The 25,154-nt window shown below is 41.8% G+C and overlaps 1 protein-coding gene across 6 annotated transcripts in view; it reads left to right on the plus strand.

Annotated features, from left to right (window-relative positions):
- Window positions 1-25,154, plus strand: part of NSUN6 (NOP2/Sun RNA methyltransferase 6) — an 83,237-nt gene that overhangs the window by 31,900 nt on the left and 26,183 nt on the right. For all 6 annotated transcript variants that reach the window (XM_040248078.1, XM_040248080.1, XM_040248079.1 and 3 more), the window contains 3 exons: window positions 9,873-9,954; window positions 15,178-15,297; window positions 19,319-19,463. In XM_040248078.1, coding sequence (XP_040104012.1) covers window positions 9,873-9,954; window positions 15,178-15,297; window positions 19,319-19,463 — 347 coding nt within the window. The remainder of the gene's footprint in view (window positions 1-9,872; window positions 9,955-15,177; window positions 15,298-19,318; window positions 19,464-25,154) is intronic.

The raw sequence follows: 25,154 nt of genomic DNA on the forward strand, positions 1-25,154 counted from the left end.
GCTAGTTTCAGAGAGAATCTGCTATGAACATAAGGAAGTCCATCTGGTCTAATGTGTCAATTCAGGCCTGTTTTTTCTTATTTTCTGTGTGGATGATCTATCTATTGATGAAATCTGTGTTAAAGTCTACCAGTATTGTTGTGTTATTATCAGTTTCTTTTTTAATGGCTGTTAGGATTTGCCTTAAATGTTGAGGTGCTCCTATGTTGGATGTGTGTATATTGACAACAGTTATTACATCTTCTTGGATTGATCCCTTGATCCCTTGTTACTTGTAATAATTTTTATTTTAAAGTCTATTTTGTCTGACATTAGTGTTGCTACTCCAGCTTTCTTTTGATTTCCAGTTTTGTGGAATACTTTTTTTTCCATCCCTTCACTTTCAGTCTATGCTGCTGCTGCTGCTAAGTTGCTTCAGTCGTGTCTGACTATGCAATCCCATAGATGGCAGCCCGCCAGGCTCCCCCATCCCTGGGATTCTCCAGGCAAGAACACCGGAGTGGGTTGCCATTTCCTTCTCCAATGCATGAAAGTGAAAAGTGAAAGTGAAGTTGGTCAGTCGTGTCCGACTCTTAGTGACCCCATGGACTGCAGCCTACGCTCCTCTATCCCTGGGATTTTCCAGGCAAGAGTACTGGAGTGGGGTGCCATTGCCTTCTCCTTTCAGTCTATATGAGTCCCTAAATCTGAAGTGGTTTTCTTGTAGACTGCATATATATAAATGTTGTTTTTGTATCCACTCACGCAGTCTCTGTCTTTTGGTTGGAACATTTAATCCAGTTACATTTAAGATAATGATTGATATGTATAAATTTTTACTTCCATTCTGCTAATTGTTTTGGATTTGTTCCTGTAGGTCTTTCTCTTTCTCTTCTTTTGTTCTCTTCTGTTGTGATTTGATGACCAAGTCTCTAGTGTGTGTTTTGACTGCTTTTTCTTTTTGTATGTGTGTATCTGCAATAGAAAATTTTTGGTTTGTGGTTCCCATGAGATCTTGATACAGCAGTTTATATATATTTACAAGATTGTTTTAAGTTGCTGGTCTCCTAATCTCCAGTGGATTGTCACTATCCTGCATTTTACCCTTCTCACAGTTGCTGGTTTTGACATCATATTTGTGTATGGATTATTTCCTACCTTTACTGTATATTTGCCTTTACTGGTGAGCTTTCCCATTCAGGATTTTCTTGTTTCTAGGGTGGCCTTGTCTTTTCCCTCTAGAGAAGTTCCTTTGGCATTTGTTGTAAAGCTGGTTTGGTGGTGCTGAATTCTTTTAGCTTTTGCTCATCTGTGAAGCTTTTGATTTCTCTGTCAAATCTGAATGAGAGCCTTGCTGAGTAGAGTATTCTTGTAGTAAGATTTTCCTTTCATTGCTTTAAATGTATTGTGCAGAAGCCCTCTGACCTGCAGAGTTTCTGCTGAATAATCTGACAATCTTATGGGAAAACTCTTATTTTTTATTTGTTGCTTTTCCCTTATTGATTTTAGTATTTTCTTTGTTTTTAATTTTTGTCAGTTTGATTAATACACGTCTTGGCTTTTCCTCCTTGGATTTATCCAGTGTGGGACTCTGTACTTCCTGGACTTAGTGACTGTTTCCTTTCCCATGTTAGGAAATTTTCAGTTTTTATCTCTTCAGATATTTTCTCATGCTCTTTCTCTCTTTTCTTTCTGAGACCCCTGTAATGTGAATGTTGGTGCTTTTTAATGTTCTAGAGTCCAGAAGTCTCTAGACTGCCCACATTTCTTTTCAGTCTTTTTTCTATATTCTGTTCCACATCAGTGCTTTCCAGCATTCTGTCTTTTAGCTCATTTATCTGTTCTTCTTCCTCTTTTATTCTGCTATTGATTCCTTCTAGTGTATTTTTCATTTCAGTTATTGTATTTCCAATGCTGTTTGTTGTTTACATCTTCCAGGTGTTTATGAAACATTTCGTGTATCTTTTTGCTCTGTGCCTCCATGCTTTTTTCAGATCTTGGATCATCTTTACTGTCATTTCTATGAATTCTTTTTCTGTCTCCTCTTCACTTAGGTGTTTTCCTGGTGTTTTATCTCATTCCTTCATCTGGAACATATTTGTCTGCTGTCTCATTTTATCTAACTTTCTGTTTCCTGTTTCACAGACTGCAGGATTGTAGTTCCTCTTTCTTCTGGTGTCTGCCCTTAGGTGGGTGCGGCTGGTCTAAGGGGCTTGTGCAGACTTCCTGGTGGGAGGGACTGGTGCCTGCCCACTGCTGGGTGGAACTGGGTCTTGTCCCTCTGGTGGGCAGGGCTTTTCAAGGGGTATGTGTTCAGGGAGACTTTGAAGTGTGGTGATGCGTGGGACTGTGTTTTTGCCCTGTTGGTTGTTTGGCCTGAGGCTTCCCAACGCTAGATCCTAAGGGATATATTGGGTGGGACCGGGCCTTGGTGCCAGCGAATACTCCCCAGCACCCTTGCCACCAGTGTCCTTGTCCCCACAGTGAGCTACAGGTGCCCCTCGCCTCCCAGGAGACCCTCTAAGACCAGCAGGTAGGTCTGGCCCAGGCTTCAATGAGGTCACTCCTTTTCCATCTGGGTCCCAGGGCACATGAGACCTGTGTGTCCTCTGAGAATTGCATTTGTTTCCCTAATCCTATGACTTTCCTGTGATCAAATCCTGCTGGCCTTCAAAGCCCAATGCTCTGGGATCTCATCCCCCTGATACCAGACCCCCAGACTGAGGAGCCTGACATGGGCTCAGAACTCTCACTCCTGTGGGAGAATCTGTGATACTATTATTTTCCAATTTCTGGGTCATCCACCTGGTGGGTACAGGGTTTGATTACATTATGAATGCATCCCTTCTGCAGTCTTGTTCTGGCCTCTTGTCTTTGGAAGTTGAACATCTTTATTGGTGGGTTCTGGTTCTTGTTTGTTGATGGTTGTTCAGTATTCAGTTGTGATTTTGGTGTTTTCGTGAAAGGAGGTGAGCTCAGGTCCTTCTCTTCCACTATCTTGTCAGGAAATCAAGAAGGTGTTGATTTTTAAACTCAGCTTTCTGTTAGGATTTCTTTATCTGCCTATGTGAAAAAAAGCATGCTTCTACAACAAAGAAATTCTGCGTTTATATACTGCTTATATTCTTTTTAAACTTTAGAACCAACTTCACTAATAGTATATTTGAACATTCAGTTAGTGAATTTGTGCCCGTTAGTTTCTTGAATGCCAGTTGGGTCGAATCATTCACAGGCTCAGATTGATTAATATACCAACAGATTGTTTATTCTATGAGGTCTTATATTTTGCATTATTATATGGAGGTACATTGTACAGAAATAGTTTTAAAGGGAAAGAGTAAACTCATACATGAGCAATAACTGGCTAAAATTATTCTTTGTCATGTTATTTTCAATTAAATACTGTATAGATGGATACTTTTTTGCTGGTAGGTGTGGTCAGGAGGAGATAGTCAAAGGAGACCCAGATCCTGAAGTACAGGTGGGACCTGATATAGGGTGGCAAGTGTATGTTAGTTTCACTATTTTGCAGAGGACTGGAGTCCTACAGGTCAGAGTCATTTGAATTACAGAGGGGTGATCATTCAGCGCATGTAGTATGGGTCTAGACTCTGGGGGTTGGGGCAAGGTGTTGATCAAGGTAAGTGCCCAGTTGTCTCAGTGAAGAACTGACTTTTGAATATGAGGCAGTGATGTTTCAGGTTTTTGTATTTTCTGCTAAGGGGAAGGGAAAGTGAAGTCACTCAGTCATGTCCGACTCTTTGTGACCCCATGGACTGTAGCCCACCAAGCTCCTCTGTCCATGGGATTCTCCAGGCAAGAATACTGGAGTGGGTTGCCATTTCCTTCTCCAGGGGATCTTCCCGACCCAGGGATCAAACCCAGGTCTCCCACATTGCAGGCAGATGCTTCAACCTCTGAGCCACCAGGGAAGCCCCAAGGGGAAAGAACCATTTAATTTAAAAGTCATCTGATTTAATCCTGATTGGAGCAAGGACGAGAGCCTTAACTCCGAGTGAAGATGCAGATTTGGAGAAACCGAGTGTTAAACAGACTAGTGAGGGTAAAAGGCACAGGATGAAGAAGAAAAGGAGTTAACCTTTGTTGTCACACCCACTGCAGTGACAGTCACAAATATCTCCTGAAATAATGTCACTCTTACAGGGCAGCATAAACTTACTTTGCTGTGGCATAAGAAGAAATACATAGGGAATTACCTGGCAGTCCAGTGGTTTGGATTCCATGCTTCCATTGCAAAGGCCTGGGTTTGCTCCCTGGCCCGGGAATTAAGATCCCACGTGCCACTCAGTTCAGTTCAGTCGCTCAGTCGTGTCCAACTCTTTGCGACCCCATGAACCGCAGCAGGCCAGGCCTCCCTGTCCTCACCAACTCCCGGAGTCCACCCAAACCCATGTCCATTGAGTCGGTGATGCCATCCAACCATCTTATCCTCTGTCGTCCCCTTCTCCTCCTGCCCTCAATTTTTCCCAGCATCAGGGTCTTTTCAAATGAGTCAGCTCTTTGCATCAGGTGGCCAAAGTATTGGAGTTTCAGCTTCGTCAGTCCCTCCAATGAACACCCAGGATTATCTCCTTTAGGATGGACTGGTTGGATTTCCTTGCAGTCCAAGGGACTCTCAAGAGTCTTCTCCAGCACCACAGTTCAAAAGCATCAATTCTTCAGCGCTCAGCTTTCTTTATAGTCCAACTCTCACATCCATACATGACCACTGGAAAAGCCATAGCCTTTACTAGATGGACCGTTGTTGACAAAGTAATGTCTCTGCTTTTTAATATGCTGTCTAGGTTGGTCATAACTTTCCTTCTAAGAAGCAAGCGTCTTTTAATTTCATGGCTGCAGTCACCATCTGCAGTGATTTTTGGAGCCCAGAAAAATAAAGTCTGACACAATTTCCACTGTTTCCCCATCTATTTCCCATGAAGTGATGGGACCAGATGCCATGATCTTAATTTTCTGAATGTTGAGCTTTAAGCCAGCATTTTCACTCTCCTCTTTGATTTTCATCAAGAGGCTCTTTAGTTCTTCTTCACTTTCTGTCATAAGGGTGGTGTCATCTGCATATCTGAGGTTATTGATATTTCTCTTGGCAATCTTGATTCCAGCTTGTGCTTCCTCCAGCCCAGTGTTTCTCATGATGTCCTCTGCATATAAGTTAAATAAGCAGGGTGACAATATACAAACTTGACGTACTCCTTTTCCTATTTGGAACCAGTCTGTCGTTCCATGCCCACTTCTAACTGTTGTTTCCTGACCTGTATACAGGTTTCTTAAGAGGCAGGTCAGGTGGTCCCATCTCTTTCAGAATTTTCCACAGTTTATTGTGATCCACAGAGTCAAAGGCTTTGGCATAGTCAATAAAGCAGAAGTAGATGTTTTTCTGGAACTCTCTTGCTTTTTCCATGATCCAGCAGATGTTGGCAATTTGATCTCTGGTTCTTCTGCCTTTTCTAAAACCAGCTTGAACATCTGGAAGTTCATGGTTCATGTATTGCTGAAGCCTGGCTTGGAGAATTTTGAGCATTACTTTACTAGTGTGTGAGATGAGTACAATTGTGAGGTAGTTTGATCATTCTTTGGCATTGCCTTTCTTTGGAATTGGAATGAAAATGGACCTTTTCCAGTCCTGTGGCCTCTGCTGAGTTTTCCAAATTTGCTGGCATATTGAGTGCAGCACTTTCACAGCATCATCTTTTAGGATTTGAAATAGTTCAACTGGAATTCCATCACCTCCACTAGCTTTGTTCATAGTGAAGCCTCCTAAGGCCCACTTGACTTCACATTCCAGGATGTCTGGCCCTAGGTGAATGTGAGTGATCATACCTTCGTGATTATCTGGGTCGTGAAGATCTTTTTTGTACAGTTTTTCTGTGTATTCTTGCCACCTCTTCTTAATATCTTCTGCTTCTGTTAGGTCCATACCATTTCTGTCCTTTATCAAGCCCATCTTTGCATGAAATGTTCCCTTGGTATCTCTTATTTTCTTGAAGAGATCTCTACTCTTCCCATTCTATTGTTTTCCTCTATTTCTTTGCACTGATTGCTGAGGAAGGCTTTCTTATCTCTCTGAATTCAAAATGGGTATAGCTTTCCTTTTCTACTTTGATTTTCACTTCTCTCTTTTTATAGCTTTTTGTAAGGCCTCCTCAGGGAGCCATTTTACTTTTTTGCATTTGTTTTTGGGGATGGTCTTGATCTCTGACTCCTGTACAGTGTCACGAACCTTCATCCATAGTTCATCAGGCAGTCTGTCTATCAGATCTAGTCCCTTAAATCTATTTCTCACTTCCACTGTATAATCATAAGGGATTTGATTTAGGTCGTACCTTAATGGTCTAGTGGTTTTCCCCACTTTCTTCAATTTAAGTCTGAATTTGGCAATAAGGAGTTCATGATCTGAGCCATAGTTAGCTCCTGGTCTTGTTTTTGCTGACTGTATAGAGCTTCTCCCTCTTTGGCTGCAAAGGATATAATCAATCTGATTTCAGTGTTGACCATCTGTTGATGTCCATGTGTAGAGTCTTCTCTTGTGTTGTTGGAAGATGGTGTTTGCTATGACCAGCGTGTTCTCTTGGCAGAACTCTGTTAGCCTTTGCCCTGCTTCATTCCGCATTCCAAGGCCAAATTTGCCAGTTACTCCAGGTGTTTCTTGACTTCCTACTTTTGCATTCCAGTCCCCTATAATGAAAAGGACATCTTTTTTGGGTGTCAGTTCTAAAAGGTCTTGTAGGTCTTCATAGAACCGTTCAGCTTCAGCTTCTTCAGCGTTACTGGTTGGGGCATAGACTTGGATAACCGTGATATTGAATGGTTAGCCTTGGAAATAAACAGAGATCATTCTGTCATTTTTGAGAGTGCATCCAAGTACTGCATTTCAGACTCTCTTGTTGACCATGATGGCTACTCCATTTCATCAAAGGGATTCCTGCCCACAGTAGTAGATGTAATGGTCATCTCGATAAATTCACCCATTCCGGGCCATCTTAGTTCGCTGATTCCTAGAATGTCGATGTTCACTCTTGCCGTCTCCTATTTGACCACTTCCAATTTTCCTTGATTCATGGACCTAACATTTCAGGTTCCTATGCAGTATTGCTCTTTACAGCATCAAATCTTGCTTGTATCACCAGTCCCATCCACAACTGGGTGTTGTTTTTGCTTTGGCTCCATCCTTTCATTCTTTCTGGAGTTATTTCTTCACTGATCTCCAGTAGCATATTGGGCACCTACTGACCTCGGGAGTTCATTTTTTAATGTCCTCTCTTTGCCTTTTCATACTGTTCATGGAGTTCTCAAGGCAAGAATACTGAAGTGGTTTGCCATTCCCTTTCCAGTAGACCACATTCAGTCAGACCTCTCTACCATGAGCTGTCTGTCGTGGGTGGCCCCACACGGCATGGCTCAATTTCACTGAGTTAGAGAAAGAAGGCTGTGGTTCGTGTGATCACATTGGCTAGTTGTTCATGTGCCACTGGAGGTTGCCAAAAAAAAAAAATAGTCCATAAAAATTTGATCTTTGTCCCAGGTTCCTGACAACTTGCTCCTAAAACCTGTGGAATCTCAGGAGTGATAAGAGTGTTTTTGTATCCCTTCCAGACAGCTGTGTCCCCACACAGAATGGGGGCTGTTTGCCAAAGCAGCTAAGTGTGTGATTAGAAGGTTGGCACTTACAGTGCCTTTGGAGTATCTCTGGGGAAGAAAAAGGGACTGGAGATTGAACTAAGCACCAGTGACCAGTGGTTTAATTGGTCTAGCATATGTAATGAAACTGGGCTTCCCAAGTTGCTCAGTGATAAAGAATCGCCTGCCAATGCAGGAGACATGGGTTCGATCCCTGGGTTGGGAAGATCCCCTGGAGAGGGAAAGGGCAACTCACTCCAGTTTTCTTGCCTGGGAAATCCCATGGACAGGGGAGCCTGGCGGGCTGCAGTACATGGAGCTCCAAAAAAGTTGGGCCAGCTGAGCAACTACACAACAACAGTGTAGTGAAATCTCCCTAGAAGCCAGTGGACAGGGCTTGGACAGTTTCCAGGTTGGTGAACACATCCAGGTGCTGAGAGGGTGGTGCCTCCATGCCCCCTCCCGTAACTTGCCCCGCGTCTCTTTTGTTTGGTTGTATACTTCATACTCAACTGGTAATCATAAATACACTGTTCTCCCGAGTTCTGTGAGTCCTTCTGAAGGTGAGCTGTCGACACCGAGGTGAGAGTCTGGTGCCCTCCCCGTTCACAGCCAGATGGCAGCCTCGGCAGTGCAGTTGGCACCCGGCTCGGGTCTAGTCTTGTTGGACTGAACCTGTGGATTCTGACGATGACCCCAGGCAGTCTGTCAGAAGGGAACTGAATTGTAGGTTATCCAACTTGGTGTCCAGAGAGATTGAGAGTTGCTGGGTGTGAGAAGGAGCCCCACACATTTGTTGTCAGAAGTGTTGTGAGTAGAATTAGCCCACCTGCCTACAGCAAGGAGTGTCCACACCGTCTTTGTAGGAGCTTCTCTGCCCAGACCAGTTCATAAGCTCTGAGCTTGTCTACCTGCTGTGTCTATAGGCTCTGGTCTTGTTCTCCCTGCCAGACTCTCTTCTCTGCTTGTACCCTTGAACTCATTCAAATCCTGATTCTTTTTAAATTTTTTATTTTTGGCTGTGCTGGCTCTTTGTTTTTGCTGGATGGGCTTTTCTTTAGTTGCAGCGAGCACGGGCTACTCTCTAGTTGCAATATGCAGGCTTCTCATTGCAGTGTCTTCTCTTGCTGTGGAGCACGGGCTCTAGGGCATGAGGGCTCAGGAGTTGTGGTACGTGGGCTCAGTAGCCATGGCACATGGGCTTAGTTGTCCCATGGCATGTGGGATCTTTCTGGATCAGGGATTGAACCTGGGTCCCCTGCGTTGGCAGGCAGATTCTTTACCACTGAGCCACCGGAGGAGCCCCATGTCCTGATTCTTGTCTTTGCCTTTATGATCAGACTGTGCTGCCTTCTGTGGCCTCTACTCCTTGGAACAGCATGTCGATTCCCCCTTATTCTCTTTCCCTCTGGTGTGGCCTGTGGACCTGGCCATGCTTGGATTTTCACAAACAGTGTACTCGTGTGCTCTGGAGAGACTCTGAGTCTTTCTGACTGTGGTATCTGCTTTGGTGGATCAGTTTCCCCTGTGCTGTCCTGGTTCGGGCCATGCCTTCTGTGGTCAGTTCCACCGCAGAGGTGGGGGACTGAGGTGGTAAAGGTCAGCCCATGGATTGTGTCAGCACTGGGGCAGTTACTCTCTAAAGAGTTGAGAAGGAAGCAGGGAGGCACGTTTGTAATGGCTTACCACCAGCATGATTCTTACATAGATTTTAATTTTTCATATGAATACTGAGCATAGTGGCTGGCAAAATGAAACTTTCACAAAATGTTTATTGAATCAAAAGGGTAAAACAGTGGTCATAAATCTATTACCAAAGATGAGAATGCATCAGTGAGTAAAGACGCAGAGGGTCTTTGCTTTTTAGTCTATTCACATCTCTGAATGCAGTGGTACCTAATGTGTCTTTATCCTTTTTAGTACTCCCAGTGGCCTTCTCTATTGTGGGTAAAAATCCAGAAATAATCCACAGGAGTACTCTTACCTATCTTGTGTTGAATAGAAAAAGGTTTTTAACAAGTGGAGCATCTTATATTTGAGATACCAGTTGAGGGTATCCCTAGAAGTGGACTTTGTGTTGTTCAGTTGCTCAGTCGTGTCTGACTCTTTGTGGCCCCATGGACTGCAGCACGCCGGGGTTCCCTGTCCTTCATCGTTTCCTGGAGCTTGCTCAAACCCATGTCCATTGAGTTGGTGATGCCATTTGTATAGACTGTTTAATTTACACTGAGTAATATTAGATTTCCATTTTTCAGAGGCATAGGCGTAAGAATGACAGAGCCAGTGTATCTCAGCCCTTCATTTGATAATGTACTGCCCAACTACTTATTTTTACAGGTAAGTGTTTGTAACCACAAATATTTAGTGATGTTGAAATATCCTTCAGTGAATTATTTGAAATCTAAGGATTTGTTTTGTTTCTGTTAACTTTTTTTTTTTTTGCAGTGTATTCATATATTTTCTGATCTACTTTTGGTAGCGAGAAAAAGCTGAGATTTTCAACTACGTTTTCTCCCTTCCTTTGCCCAACATTGTTTTAATAGCTTATTGTAATGATTGCTTTCCATCTCAGCATATTAATCCTTAAATAATGCATGCATTTGCTATACATATTAATGTTCCACGTGTGACTGTGAGTGAGATTCAAATGGTTTACTATTAGCAGATTTTGGTCAGATGCTTATCAATTGCTGTGATATAACAATTTGTTTTGCCTTATCCAGTTTATGATGTACTTTCATATGCAGTAACTAATATGATTTGTTACAATCTACTGGTTAGGTGGCAGCATTTATCATTACTGTTATTATTATTTCCAATATAAGATGGAGAAAAGGAAAGATATAACAATATGAATGCAGAGTTCCAGAGAATAGCAAGGAAAGATAAGAAAGCCTTCCTCTGTGATCAATGCAAAGAAATAGAGGAAAACAATAGAATGGGAAAGACTAGAGATTTCTTCAAGAAAGTGAGAGATACCAAGGGGACATTTCATGCAAAGATGGGCACAATAAAGGACAGAAATGGCCTGGACCTAACAGAAGCAGAAGATATTAAGAAAAGGTGGCAAGAATACACAGAAGAACTGTACAAAAAAGATCTTCATGACCCGGATAATCACGATGGTGTGATCACTCATCTAGAGCCAGATATCCTGGAATGTGAAGTCAAGTGGGCCTTAGAAAGCATCACTACGAACAAAACTAGTGGAGGTGATGGAATTCCAGTTGAACTATTTCAAATCCTGAAAGATGATGCTGTGAAAGTGCAGCACTCAATATGCCAGCAAATGTGGAAAACTCAGCAGAGGCCACAGGACTGGAAAAGGTCAGTTTTCATGCCAATCCCAAAGAAAGGCAATGCCAAAGAATGTTCAATCTACCGCACAATTGTATTCATCTCACATGCTAGTAAAGTAATGCTCAAAATTCTCCAAGCCAGGCCTCAACAGTACGTGAACCGTGAACTTCCAGATGTTCAAGCTGGTTTTAGAAGAGGCAGAAGAACCAGAGATCAAATTGCCAACATCCGCTGGATCATGGAAAAAACAAGGGAGTTCCAGAAAAACATCTATTTCTGCTTTATTGACTATGCCAAATCCTCTGACTGTGTGGATCACAATACACTGTGGAAAATTCTGAAAGAGATGGGAATACCAGACCACCTGACCTGCCTCTTGAGAAACCTGTATACAGGTCAGGAAGCACCAGTTAGAACTGGACATGGAACAACAGACTGGTTCCAAAAAGGGAAAGGAGCATGTCAAGGATGTATATTGTCACCTGCTTATTTAACTTATCTGCTGAGTACATCATGAGAAATGCTGGGCTGGATGAAGCACAAGCTAGAATTAAGACTGCTGGGAGAAATATCAATAACCTCAGATATGCAGGTGACACCACCCTTATGACAGAAAGTGAAGAAGAACCAAAGAGCCTCTTGATAAAAATGAAAGAGGAGAGTGAAAAAGTTGGTTTAAAGCTCAACATTCAGAAAACTAAGATCATGGCATCTGGTCCCATCACTTCATGGCAAATAGATGGAGAAACAGTGGAAACAGTGACATGCTTTATTTTTTGGGGCTCCAAAATCACTGCAGATGGTGACTGCAGCCATGAAATTAAAAGACGCTTACTCCTTGGAAGAAAAGTTATGACCAACCTAGACAGCATATTAAAAAGCAGAGACATTACTTTGCCAACAGAGGTCCATTTAATGAAAACTTTGGTTTTTCCAGTAGTCATTTATGGGTGTGAGAGTTGGAATCTAAAGAAAACTGAGCACTGAAGAATTGATGCTTTTGAACTGTGGTGTTGGAGAAGACTCTTGAGAGTCCCTTGGACTGCAAGGAGATCCAACCAGTCCATCCTAAAGGAGATAATCCTGGGTGTTCACTGGAAGGACTGATGTGGAAGCTGAAACTCCAATCCTTTGGCCACCTGATGCGAAGAACTGACTCATTTGAAAAGACTCTGATGCTGGGAAAGATTGAGGGCAGGAGGAGAAGGGGACAACAGAGGATGAGATGGTTGGATGGCATCACCGACACAATGGAGATGAGTTTGGGAGTTGGTGATGAACAGGGAGGCCTCGTATGCTGCAGTCCGTGGTGTTGCAAAGAGTCGGATGACTGAACTACTGAACTGAACTGAAAGAAGTCAAGGAGAAACAGAAACTTTTTATGGATTTACATGTTTCTCTGTCGGTTAGATAAATGAAAATGATTCCTGAAAAGTTTAAGATGGCCACAAACTTAAGGCAGTGGTATTTGTAACACACAGAACAAGTCATTTAGTAGTGTGTCAGATTTTGGCTTTTTTCTTACCACTTGTACTTAAAATGTGAGTGCTCTCTTGTTTGAAATAATTTTTACTAAAACCTAAAATAAGAAGAAACTACACAAGGACTAAAATGCTATTGAGATGACCACGATTTTAAGACCTTTCAGTGAAAAAGCAAAAATTGCTGGAGGTTAAATGGAGAAGGCAGTAAAGAAAGAATAACTTTGTGCCTGCTTTTATTTCCCCATCGCCTTCCAGTGCCTTTACCGTTTTTTCTTTTAACAATTAAATTATTTTTATTTTTGGCTGTGTTGGGGTTTCTTTGCTGTGTGGGCTTTTCTCTGGTTGTGGTGAGTGAGGGCTGCTCTCTGGTTGTGGTGTGCGGGCTTCTCACTGTGGTGGCGTCTCTTATTGTGGGGCACAGGCTCCAGGAGTTGTTGCACGTGGGCTTAGTGTCTCTGTGGAAGCATGGAGTCTTCCCAGAGCAGGGAGTGAACCCGTGTCCCTGGATTGGCAGTGGATTCCTGTCCATTGTGCCACCAGGGAAGTCCTCAGAGCCTTTAAATACCATCGTGTTAACAAGGAATTTATTTCAAACCACAGTCTGTATAGACCAGTTTCTATGTAGCTCTATTTTTTAAAAGCTAAAAAATGTTCAGGTGTTGCTGAAAGTCACAGATGTCAATCCATTCATCAGAAATGCCTTAAGCACCGTCCGAACTCCTTTGCTCCTGATGTTCCTTTCAGATCACGACAAAAGTAAAAACATGAAAGGTTTCCCTAGACCCAGATGTCAAATGTTCCTTAGTATTTATCTCATCAAGCAGGCAGTGGACAAATTTATTTGCTTTCTTTCCTATCCATTGATTCAATATTTAAAAAAAAAAATTACTTCCCAAGTGGTGTCTTGTGAGGTAACATGCTTGAAATGTAAACACTGGTCTTTCAGTTCAGGTCTTTATATTTTATGAGCAGCGGGTTCACTCCTGGTGTCTTTGACATCATTGGTTCAGCCCATCCAATAGAATTCTTTGTTGGGAACAAGATTGACAAAATGAGCAAGGTGATTGGACATGGTATAAAAAACTGAAATTGCAGCTATATCCCAGGTATCTTCTTGGTTGAGGCTGTGCACCTGGAGCTTTTTGAAATGGTCATCTGTTATGTCATCAGCTTGGGAAATAGTGAGCACCCATCCCAGCATTGCCTTTTCCTGGGCATGGAGGTCAGACTTTCTCTAGTTAATGCAGACCTGGTCAGAGAGCACTGGGTTCTTCGAGAAGACCCTTTACTGGGCACTGTGGATGACCACGCTATGTGTGCCTGTTGGCTAGGCTGATCACCCAGATGATGAGCTCTCTGTCAGCTTTGCTGAGCTGGTCTGTTTCCTTGTTGCAGGTGGCATTGTAATAAGCAAAAAGGCTCTGAATTTCAACAGCCAGGGAAACAGCACTTTAAATACGTTTGGTAAAAGTCCTGTCGTCAGCCGCGCGGCACTGAGGCTGCAGAGCACTGACTGCATTGGTCTTAGTACTTGGTATACGCCCATCTGTGCACAGAGAGAAGGGGAGCTTGCTTGTATGTGTCTCCTTCCTCACCATTGGTTTTCTCTTTTGAAGGGGTGATCTTAGATTCACTTGAGCACTGTAACCCTCTCAAGTTTCTGAGTACCTATGAATCGATGCATTTCAGCGTGAGAATGAATGGAAACCTTTGAACTTAAAAAACAGCACACATGCTGGGTTTCCCTGGTGGTCCAGTGGTTATGACTTTGTGCTCACAGTGTAGACGGTACAGATCCAGTCCCTGGATGCCTCATGGTGTGGCCTAAAACACTAAAAAACTGAATAAATAAAAAATAGCCCTATGCTTCTTAACCTCTTATTTTTTTTCCTGCCAAGCAATTTTAAAAATAAATGATTATGTAATGTTATTCTATCATACTGAAGGCTGACCTGTTATCCTCCAGTCTTTATATAATGAATACTAATAATGTTAATAATTTAATAAAAATTTATACCTATAGATGGAGATACTTTTGGCTTGTGTAATCTTTCATAATGTATTTCTGAGTGCTAACCAGAAATAGCTAAAATGTTTTCACTTTCTGTTGCTGAAGTGTGGTCGTGGTGGGGAGATAGGAGCCCAGATATGCCTTTAAGAGACATCAGTGGCATAAAACGAAGATTCTTAGGTTTTGTTCAAGGTTTTGCACATTTTCTGGGTAAAAAGATACAAAGCTTTTTCACACTTATAAGACATCTCTTGCCTCCAAAATGTTGAGAACCACTGAATTGAAAAAGGACAGTGTGCATTTTTTGGTGAATTGGTTGGGGAAATGCGTCATGCATGTGTGTGTGTATGGATGCCTTGTGAGATCACAAGATACTCTGGGAAATTAAGAATTTTCTGACACTGCTATATTTACAAAAAACATACTCTTGGCTGAGGATGTTGTACTGGGTTACCTCTGGTAATCTCTTCTTAAAAATTATTTATTTTTTCATGGCTGCTCTGGGTCTTTGTTACTGAGCACGAGCTTTATCTCATTGTGGTGTGGGGGCTACTCTCTGGTTGCGGTGTGCGGGTTTAGTTGCTCTATGGCAAGTGGGATCTGCCTGGACCAGGGATCGAACCTATGTCCTCAGCATTGGCAGGCGGATCCTTACGCACTAGACCACCACGGAAGTCCCTCCAGGAATCTCTACTTTCTCTGTTTCTGAAATTTAAAGTGATCTAGAGTCACTGGCAGCTGATCATTTTATTTTTTTCCTTATAGAATTTGCCATCTGCTGTAGTAAGTCATGTTCTGGATCCTCAGCCTGGAGAGAAGATTCTAGATTTGTGTGCAGCACCCGGAGGCAAAACGACACACATTGCAGCGCTAATGCGTGATCAGGTGAGGCCTTCCGCGTGCAGAACTGTTCACGGTGTCACTTGAGGCACCGTCGCAAAAGAAGGTCTGTCCTCGGTAACCGTAGCTCAGACTTGACTACTCTTTCCTTCATATGCGTATTTGCTGTGTGGCTTTGTGACCACTCTGTGCTTCAACTGAGATTCTTCTGCTCAAGAAATGTATGCAAGTTGACGTTACCTTTCCTGTTTGTTTCAAAATCCATAAAACCAGATGGTTCCTAAAACATACATGCTAGTAGCTTCAGTTACAATAGCTTTATTTCTTTAAAAAATTATTTTATATTGGAGTACAGCTGATTAATAATGTGATAGTGTTAGGTGGATAGCAAAGGAATCTAAAATGAGGCAATGGGACGAGGAGGGAGGTGGGAGGGGGGTTCGGGATGGGGAACACATGTATACCTGTGACGGATTCATGTTGATGTATAGCAAAACCAATACAATATTGTAAAGTAAAAATAAATAAGTAAATAAGCTGAAGCTTTAAGGACATTAAAAAAAATAAAATGAGGCAATGAAATTACCGCTTTCTTGATCAAGAGTCAGATTTTAATTGATGGCTGGACTGATTTTAAAAAATACTTATCCTTACGATGAGTACTGGGGTACACCAATAAAGCACAGTGACCAAAATGTCCTTCTTCATGGAGCTTACCTAAAGGGACACAGATAACAAATGAGTAGAAGATAAGGCATATGTAATTGTGGTAAGGGCTGTGGTGAAACACAAAGGGAGGCTTCTGGGGCTTGGGAATATGGCGAGAAGGGAGAGTGAGTTTGCAGTTTCACGTGGGTAGCAAGGGAGAGCTGCCCTGGGAAGGTGGTATTTGGGAAAGATGTACAGGTGGGACGGATGTTCCAGTGAGAGGAAATGATAAGGGTGAGTGCGCTGAGGCTGGAGGCTGTCTTGACTTCTGGGGGAACCTTAAGTAGTTTTGCTGTGTGGACTAAGTGATGAGGGAGAGAATCAGAGAGATGGGGTCAGGCCCGAGGCATTTTGGCGGAGGAGCTTTGCGAGGGTCTGAGGGGACTTCATACCTGCTCCAGAGATGGGAGATTGCTTCTTACGTTGGCCGAGGCCTCAGACAAGCTGTAAGAGGGCAGAATAGATGCAGAGTGACCACTTAGGAGACAGTAAGTCAGGGGACATCACAGAGGGGGTGAGAAGTTGGGCAGATTCTGGCTATGTTTTCAAGCTGGGGCTGTTAGGAGTTGTTGATGGGTTGGACGTGGGTTGTGAAATGAGGGAGTGACTGAGGGTGACTCCTTAGGTTTTTGGCCAGAGAATCTCGAGAGGCAGAGCTGCTGGATTGGGAGGACTCTGAGAGGAGTGCATTTGGCAGGGAAAAATCAGCCACGTTGTTGTTTAGTCACTCAGTCGTGTCCACCTCTTTGCGACCCATGGACTGCAGCACACCAGGCTTCCCTAAACTTCACTGTCTCCTGGAGTTCTCTCAAATTCAGTTAGTGATGCCATGCAATCATCTCATCCTCTTTCGCCCCCTTCTCCTCCTGCCTTCAGTCTTTCCCAGCATCAGTGTCTTTCCCGGTGAATTGGCTCTTTGTATCAGGTGGCCTTCAGCTTCAGCATCAGCATTGTTTAAAAGCAGCCACACAGCCTGGGTGGCTTACGGCTTACTCCTGAGTCCATTCTGGGGTCTGTGTAATTCAGTCGATCCCAGCCTGCCTGGCTCTAGCAGTGGGTCAGTGATGGGTTAGCCAGAGGTTCTGATGACCTTGATGGGCTCACTCACTTGGGTTGGATGGCATTTGGCTCAGCTGAGGCCACTGGAGTGTCTTGCTTCTGGCCCCTGTGTCTCTCAGCTTCCCTTGGGGCCAGGGTGCTCGCCCAGCAGAGGGCAGTAGTGATGGTCAGCAGTGGCAGAGGACAACGCAGAACAAGGATGCTGCTGGAGCGCTTTTCGCATCTCTGCCTACATCACCTCTGCTGTCATCCTATTGGCCAGTGGAAACCACGTGGCTGAGACCAACTGAGACCAGCTGAGTGTTGCAAGGTCAACAGCAGAGGGTGAGAATATGTGAAGACTTGAAAAATTGGGGCTGTTTAGGCAACATCCCAGTGGGCCAGCACCCCAGGAACCTGAATAGAAATAATTGAGTCGGAACTGAATCCCAGATTTCATTACTGCTTTTGATTTGTTGTCATTGTTGATTTGTTTTAATATAGTTAACCAGACTGTGTGTGAGTGTAGCCTCCCGTCTCGTACTTCTCTAAAAGCAACCTTCAGCCAGTGCACTTTCTCCTTCACTGTGGTTACACTGGAACCTTATTCTGGTGGTTTTGGCCTACTTTTCCAGTTCCACTTACTTGAAATGGTTTTCCTTTCCATCATGGTATTAATTGGAACTGTGCCAACTGCTCAGTCTGGTGTCACCTCCAGGAACATGATGAGCAAATCTTCAATACTGTATAGTCTGTGCAGTCAGTGCATACGTCACACAAGAAGGGAAAAAAAGCAAAATACATTGAAGAGTTTGTGTCACTATCTCTGCAGAACCATTTCACAGAGCATTTTAAAATACCACGTGAATATCACAGTTCAGTTCAGTTGCTCAGTCATGTCCGACTCTTTGCGACCTCATGGACCACAGCTTGCCAGGCTTCCCTGTCCATCACCAACTCCCAGAGCTTGCTCAAACCCATGTCCATTGAGTCAGCGATGCCGTCCAACCATGTCACCCTCTCCTCCTGCCTTCAATCTTTCCCAGCATCAGGGTCTTTTCAAATAAGCCAGTTCTTGTCATCAGGTGGCCAAAGTATTGGAGCTCCAGTTTCAGCATCAGTCCTTCCAATGAATATTCAGGACTGTTGCATCTCCTTGCAGTCCAAGGGACTCTCAAGAGTCTTCTCCAACACCACAGGTCAAAAGCATCAGTTCTTCAGTGCTCGGCCTTCTTTGTGGTCCAACTCATCACATACATGACTTCTGGAAAAACCATAGCTTTGACTATGAGTATCACAGCCTGTTCAGAAAACTCTAGCCTCTTCTCTTTAATGACTTTTTTTTTAGATTTTTCTTTATGTGGACCATTTTTAAAGTATTGAATTTGTTGCATTATTATTTCTGTTTTTCATGTTTTCTTTTTTTGGCTGTGCCGCTGCATGTGTGATCTTCGCTCCCCAGGTGGGGATCAAACCCACCCCCCCTGCCTTGGAACATGAAGTCTTAACCACTGGACTGCCAGGGAAGTCCCTATTGACTTTGACTTAAAGTGTTTCCATGTAAAATTATTTTTGATCTATTTTTTATAGTTCAGAACATTTTGCTGTGATACAGGCTTATATTTTTCTGTCTTTAGTTGTCAGAATTCACATGAATTTTGTTACGTGTACATAGCCCAGAAAGTACTGGGATGAAGGCTGATTTTACAAGTAACATTCGTTTGCATCTCAGAGTTCTAGAAGGCAAATGTCTCAGAAAAACATACTCTTCCAGAGGTGAGCAGGGCACATCGAATTGGTGATATTTTAATATTTATCTCAAATGGATATTTTAAAGTTTCTTTGCGTGATAAGTCGCTTCAGTTGTGTCTGAGTCTGTGACGCCATGGGCTGTAGCCCGCCAGGCTCCTTAGGCAAGAACACTGTAGTGGGTTGCCATGCTCTCCTCCGGGGATCTTCCAGACCCAGGGATTGAACCCATGTCTCCTACATCTATCTCCTGCATTGGCAGGCAGGTTCTTTACCACTAGCACCACCTGGGAGAAGGTTGCTAACACTGCTGTTCAGTTTTGAGTTCTGTGGAGTAAAAGTAGATGGGCATTATAAGAAATTATCTGGCAAGATTGTGTTCTTTAAAAGGAAACGCTTAATAGGTAGTCGATGTAACGTTAGTATACATTTTGGATGATGAATTCACCTTTAAAACTGGGGGAAACAGGAAAGTGGGGAAGAATATAATTATTCACGAGATTTTTTCTTTGATAATTTTCATGATTCCTCTGTATTTGCACTTTTTTATGTTTCTTTTTTTTTTTTTTAGGGAGAAGTGATAGCATTGGATAAAATATCCAAAAAAGTAGAAAAAATAAAGCAGAATGCATTATTGTTAGGATTGAATTCCATCCGGGCATTTTGCTTTGATGGAACAAAGGCCCTCAAACTTGATATGGTTAAGGACACAGACGGTGAGTTAAATTTTATCTATCAAAGGCTTCTGTAATTGGCATTTACAGTAAGATTTTGCTGCCTTTGTGCCAGCCCCTAAATATCCATAGGGCCTTGAAACTGTGTCGTGGGTCTAAGATATTTTGGCATAATAGATGTCTTTTTTGCTTTTCATCTCATCTTTGAATATCTGGTTTTAAATACAGAATCAAACCTCCAAGACTTGGTCAAACTCTTTGTTCTTAGCGTGTTTTAGTTTCATATTACAGCTCAGGAAGTTGAGATTCTGTATAAGCCTTTCAGTTTTATGATTCTTCGTGTTTCATTTTTCTTGAGGAACTGGTGATATATAGAACTAGAAAGGAAAAACTGCAATGATTCTTGCTCTGGAATAAAATATTGCATTGGTTAAATCACTCTATTTCTCTATCTTTGTTGCTATTTAGATTTTATTTCATAAATTACTCAAGGAACTTGCATATTTTAATCAATTATGGGCATTGTTTTCCTAGAATGTTTATTGATTAGATGCTGTTCGATTCATATGATTTGTAAAAAGCAATTTTTTAATTGGAGGATAATTGCTTTGCGATTGGGTGTTCCTGCTGTACAACACTGTGAATCAGCTGTACATATACACATATTCCCTCCCTCATGAGCCTCCCTCCCACCCCCACATCCTACCCCTCTAGGGGTAGAGCACCAGGCTCTCAGTGTTACACAGAAACTTCCGCTAGCTGTCTGTTTTATACATGGTAGTGTATATATGTCAATACTATTTTCTCAATTTGTTCCATTCTCTCCTTCCCCTGCTGTGTGCACAAGTGTGTTCTCTACGTCTATGTCTCTTCCTCTCCTGCAAATAGGTCATCAGTACCATTTATCTAGTTTCCATGCTAAGTCACTTCAGTCGTGTCCGACTCTGTGCAACCCCATAGACAGCAGCCCACCAGGCTCCGCTATCCCTGGGATTCTCCAGGCAAGAACACTGGAGTGGGTTGCCATTTCCTTCTCCAGTGCATAAAAGTGAAAAGTGAAAGTGAAGTCGCTCAGTCATGTCCGACTCCTAGCGATCCCATGGACTGCAGCCCACCAGGCTCCTCTGTCCATGGGTATATGAGTTAATGTATGATATTTGTTTTTCTGCTTTACTTCACTCTGGGTGACAGATTCTAGGTTCATCCACATCACTGCAGATGACCCAGTTTGGTCACTTTTTATGGCTGAGTAATATTCCATTGATACATGTGTCACATCTTCTTCCTGTGTCCATCTGTCTGTAGACGTCTAGGTTGCTTCCATATCCTGGCTGCTGTAAGTGCTGCAGTGAATGTTGGGGCCCATGGCTCTTTCTGAATTACCGTTTTCCCGGGCATGTGCCCAGTAGTGGGATTGCTGGGGCACATGGTGGTTCTATTTTGAGTTTTTTACAGAACCTTCATACTGTTCTCTGCGGTGGTTATATCGGTTTACATTCCCACCAACAGTAAAAGAGGGTTCCCTTTTATCCACACCCTCTCCAGTATTTATTATTTGTACATTGTTTGATGATGGCCATTCTGACTGGTGTGTGGAGATAACTCCTTGTAGTTTGATTTGCATTTCTTTAATAAGGAGCAGTGTTGAGCATCTTTTTATGTGTTTGTTGCCCATCTATATGTCTTCTTTGGAGAAATATCTGTTTCGGTCTTCCACCCATTTTTTGATTGAGTTGTTTGTTATTTTGATATCAAGCTTCATGAACTGCTTGTATGTTTTGGAGATTAATCCTTTGTCTCTTGCTTCATTTGCAGTTATTTTCGCACAATCTGAGGGTTGTCTTTTTGTCATGTTTATGGTTTCCTTTTCTGTGCAGGGGCTTTTAAGTTTTGGTCCCATTTGTTTATTTTTATTTCAGTTACCCTAGGAGGTGGGTCAGAGAATGTCATTTATGTCATTTATGTCAAAGAATGTTCCTCCTGTTTTCCTCTAAGAGCTTTATAGTGTCATATCTTACTATAAGTCGTGGGTCTTATTTTACATCTTTATTCCATTTTGAGTTTATTTTTGTGTCTGGTGTTAGAAAGTGTTCTGGTTTTATTCTTTTACATGTAGCTGTCCAGTTTTCCAAGCACCTCTTATTGAAGAGACTGTCTTTTCTCCATTGTATATTCTTGCTTGATTCATGTGACTTAAAATTTTTTATTTTATATTGGCGTATAGGTGATTAACAACATGTTAGTTTCAGGTGTACAGCAAAGTGGTTGTTATATATCAGTTCAGTTCAGTTGCTCAGTCGTGTTCAACACCTTGCGACCCCATGAACTGCAGCACGCCAGGCCTCCCTGTCCATCACCAGCTCCCGGAGTTTACTCAAACTCATGTCCATTGAGTTGGTGATGTCATCCAACCGTCTCTTCCTCTGTCATCCCCTTCTCCTCCTGCCTTCAATCTTTCCCAGCATCAGGGTCTTTTCAAATGAGTTAGTTCTTTGCATCAGGTGGCCAAAGTATTGGAGTCATCAGATATATGTATACATGTATCTATTCTTTTCCAATTTAGGTTATTACAGAGTACTGAGCAGAGCTCCTTGTGTTATACAGTAGGCCCTTGTTCGTTATCTAATTTGAATATAGCATTGTGTATATGTCAGTCTCAAACTCCAGTCGATCCCTCCTCCACACCCTTTCCCTTTAGCAATCATAAATGTGTTCTCTAAGTCTGAGAGTCTGTTTGTTTTGTAAATGAGTTCATTTGTATCATTGTTTTGGATTCTGCATATAAGTAATGTCATAGGGTATTTATCTTTGTCTGACTTGACTTCATTTAGCATGATAATCTCCAGGTCCATTCATTTTACCACAAATGGCATTATTTAGTTCTTTTTCATGGCTGAGTAAATACTCCACTGTATATGTATACCACATTTTTTTTTTATCCATTCCTCAGTCAGTGGACATTTAGATTGGTTCCATGTATTTGCTGTTGTAAATGGTGCTGAACATTGGGTGCATGTATCCTTTTGAACCAGGTTTTTCTCTGGATATAGGCCCAGAAGTAGGGTTGCTGGATTATATGGTACCTCTGTTTTTAGTTTTTTAAGGAACCTCCATACTGTTCTCCATAGTGGCTGTACCAATACATTCCCACCAACAGTGTAGGAGGGTTCCTTTTTCTCCACACCCTGTCCACCATTTATTGTTGGCCATTTATTGATGATGGCCATTCTGACTGGTATGAGGTGATATCTTATTGTAGTTTTGATTTGCATTTCTCTAATAATTAGTTATATTGAGCATCTTTTCCTGTGCCTCTTGGCCATCTGTCTGTCTCCTTGGAGAAATGTTTTTTAAGAGTTTTTTTTTCCCCATTTTTTGATTAAGTTTTTTTTTTTTTTTTTTGATATTGAGTCATATGACCTGTTTGTAAATTTTGGAGATTAATCCCTTGTTGGTCACATGGTTTGCAAACATTTTCTTCCATTCTGTGGGTTGCCTTTTGTTTATGGTTTGCTTTGCTATACATAATCTTCTGAGTTTAACTAGGTCCCATTTGTTTGTTTTCTTTTTGCTTCCATTACTCTAGGAGATGGATTGAAAAAGATACTGCTGTGATTTATATTAGATAGCGTTCTGCCCATGTTTTTCTCTAAGAGTTTTATATTATCCAGTCTAACATTTAGGTCTTTAATCCATTCTGAGTTTATTTTTGTGTATGGTGTTAAAGAATGTTCTAATTGCATTTTTCTACCTGTAGCTGTTGCATTTTATCAGCACTATTTATGGAAGAGGCTGTCCTTTCTCCATTGTATAGACTTTCTTCCTTTGTTGTAGATTAATTGCCCATAGATGCATAGGTTTATTTCTTGGCTTTCTGCCTGTTCCATTGATCTGTATTTCTTTTTTAAATGCTAGTACTGTACTCTTCTGATCACTGTAGCTTTGTAGTATAGTCTGAAGTCAGGGAGCCTGATTGCTCGAGCTCCATTTTTCTTTCTCAAGATTGCTTTGGCTGTTTGGGGCCTTTTGTGTTTCCATACAAATTTTAAGATTTTTTTCTCTAGTTCTGTAGAAAATACCGTTGGTAATTTGCATTAAATCTACATATTGCTTCGGGTAGTATAGTCATTTTGACAATACTGACCTTCCAGTTGGAGAACATGGTATATCTTTGCGTCTGTCTGTGTCGTCTTTTCTCTAGCTGCAGAGAGTGCAGGCAGCTCTTCATTGCAGTGCACTATCCTGACGGTGGTTTCTCTGTGGCGGAGGATGGGCGTTGGCTCAGTGGTTGTGGTGCATGGCGTTAGTTGGCCCCTGGCATGTGGAATCTTCCGGACCAGGAGTCGAACCCTTGTCCCCTGCATTAGCAGGTGGATTCTTAACCACTAGACCACCAGGAAAGCCCATGTTGGAAATTTTGAAATTGGGAATTATGAGTCTTTCAAGTTAGTTCATCTGCAGTTTCTTCTTTGCTAATCTGGATGCCTTTTGTTCCATTTCATTGCCTCATTGCCCTTTCTAGAACCTTAGTACAATGCTGAATAGAAGTGGGGACAGGGATCTTCCATATCTGGTTCCTGATTAGTCTTTTTTCAGGTGGCTTAAAATAAATAAATTTATATTAAAAAGAAACAGTAGGTTTTTCATGGGTAGCCTTTAACTTTCTCAGGTTGTGAAATTTACTCCTATTTCTGGTTCGTTGGATATTTCAGATCATGCAGTGGTGTTGGATTTTGTCAGATGCTTTTTCTGTATCTTACTCAGATGATCATGTGGTTTTTGACCTTTATTCTATTACTTTTCAGATTTTTGAATCAACCTTTCATTCCTGAGATAAATCCCACTTGGGCATAGTGTATAATCATTTTCATATATTGTTGGATTGAGTGTGCTTGTATTTCATTGAGAATATTTGTGTCCATGTTTGTAAGAGATACTGGTCTGTAGTTTTCTTTCTTGGGATATCTTTGTCAGGTTTTGATGTCTCCGGTCTCATAGAATGAGTTGGAAATTATGCTTTTCTCTTCTGTTTTTGAAAGAATTTTTGAAGACTTGGTATTATTTAAGTTTGGTGGATTCATCAGTGAAGTTGTCTGGGCCTGGGCTTTTCTTTGTGGGATTTTTAAAAAATGTTTCAGTCTCTGCTTATTATAGGTTTATTCACATTTTCTCTTTCTTGTATCAATTTCAGTAGTTTGTGTATCTTTTTAGTAATTTGCCCATTTAAATTATTTATATAGTTTATTGGAGAAGGAAATGGCAACCCACTCCAGTATTCTGAAATTCCATAGACAAGAGGAACCTGGCAGGCTGCAGTCCATGGGGCCACAAAGATTCAGACACAACAACAGTACAGTTTATAGTACTCCTTTATAATCAGTTTTACTTCTTTAAGACCAGGAGCAATGTCCCCCCTTTAATTACCGATTTTAGTATTTTGAATCTTTCTTGGTCCATCTAGCTAAAGTTTTGTCAATATTGTTGATGTTTTTCAGAGAGCCATCTTTCAGTTTTGTTGAATCTCTGTTTTCTTTTCTCTGTTACATTAATTTCCACTCTAATTTTTATTGTTTTCTTTTTTTTTTCTGCTTTATTTTTACTTTGTTCATCTTTTTTCAGTGTCTTAAGAATGCATGACTGAGTTGTTGGTTTGAGATTTTTTGATGTAGGTATTTATAGTTACAAATGTCCCTCTGAACATTATTTCACTACTTCCTGTACGATTTAGTATGT

The sequence above is a fragment of the Oryx dammah genome, unplaced genomic scaffold (assembly GCF_014754425.2).
Source record: "Oryx dammah isolate SB20612 unplaced genomic scaffold, SCBI_Odam_1.1 HiC_scaffold_10, whole genome shotgun sequence".
NCBI classification, from domain to species: Eukaryota; Metazoa; Chordata; class Mammalia; order Artiodactyla; family Bovidae; genus Oryx; species Oryx dammah.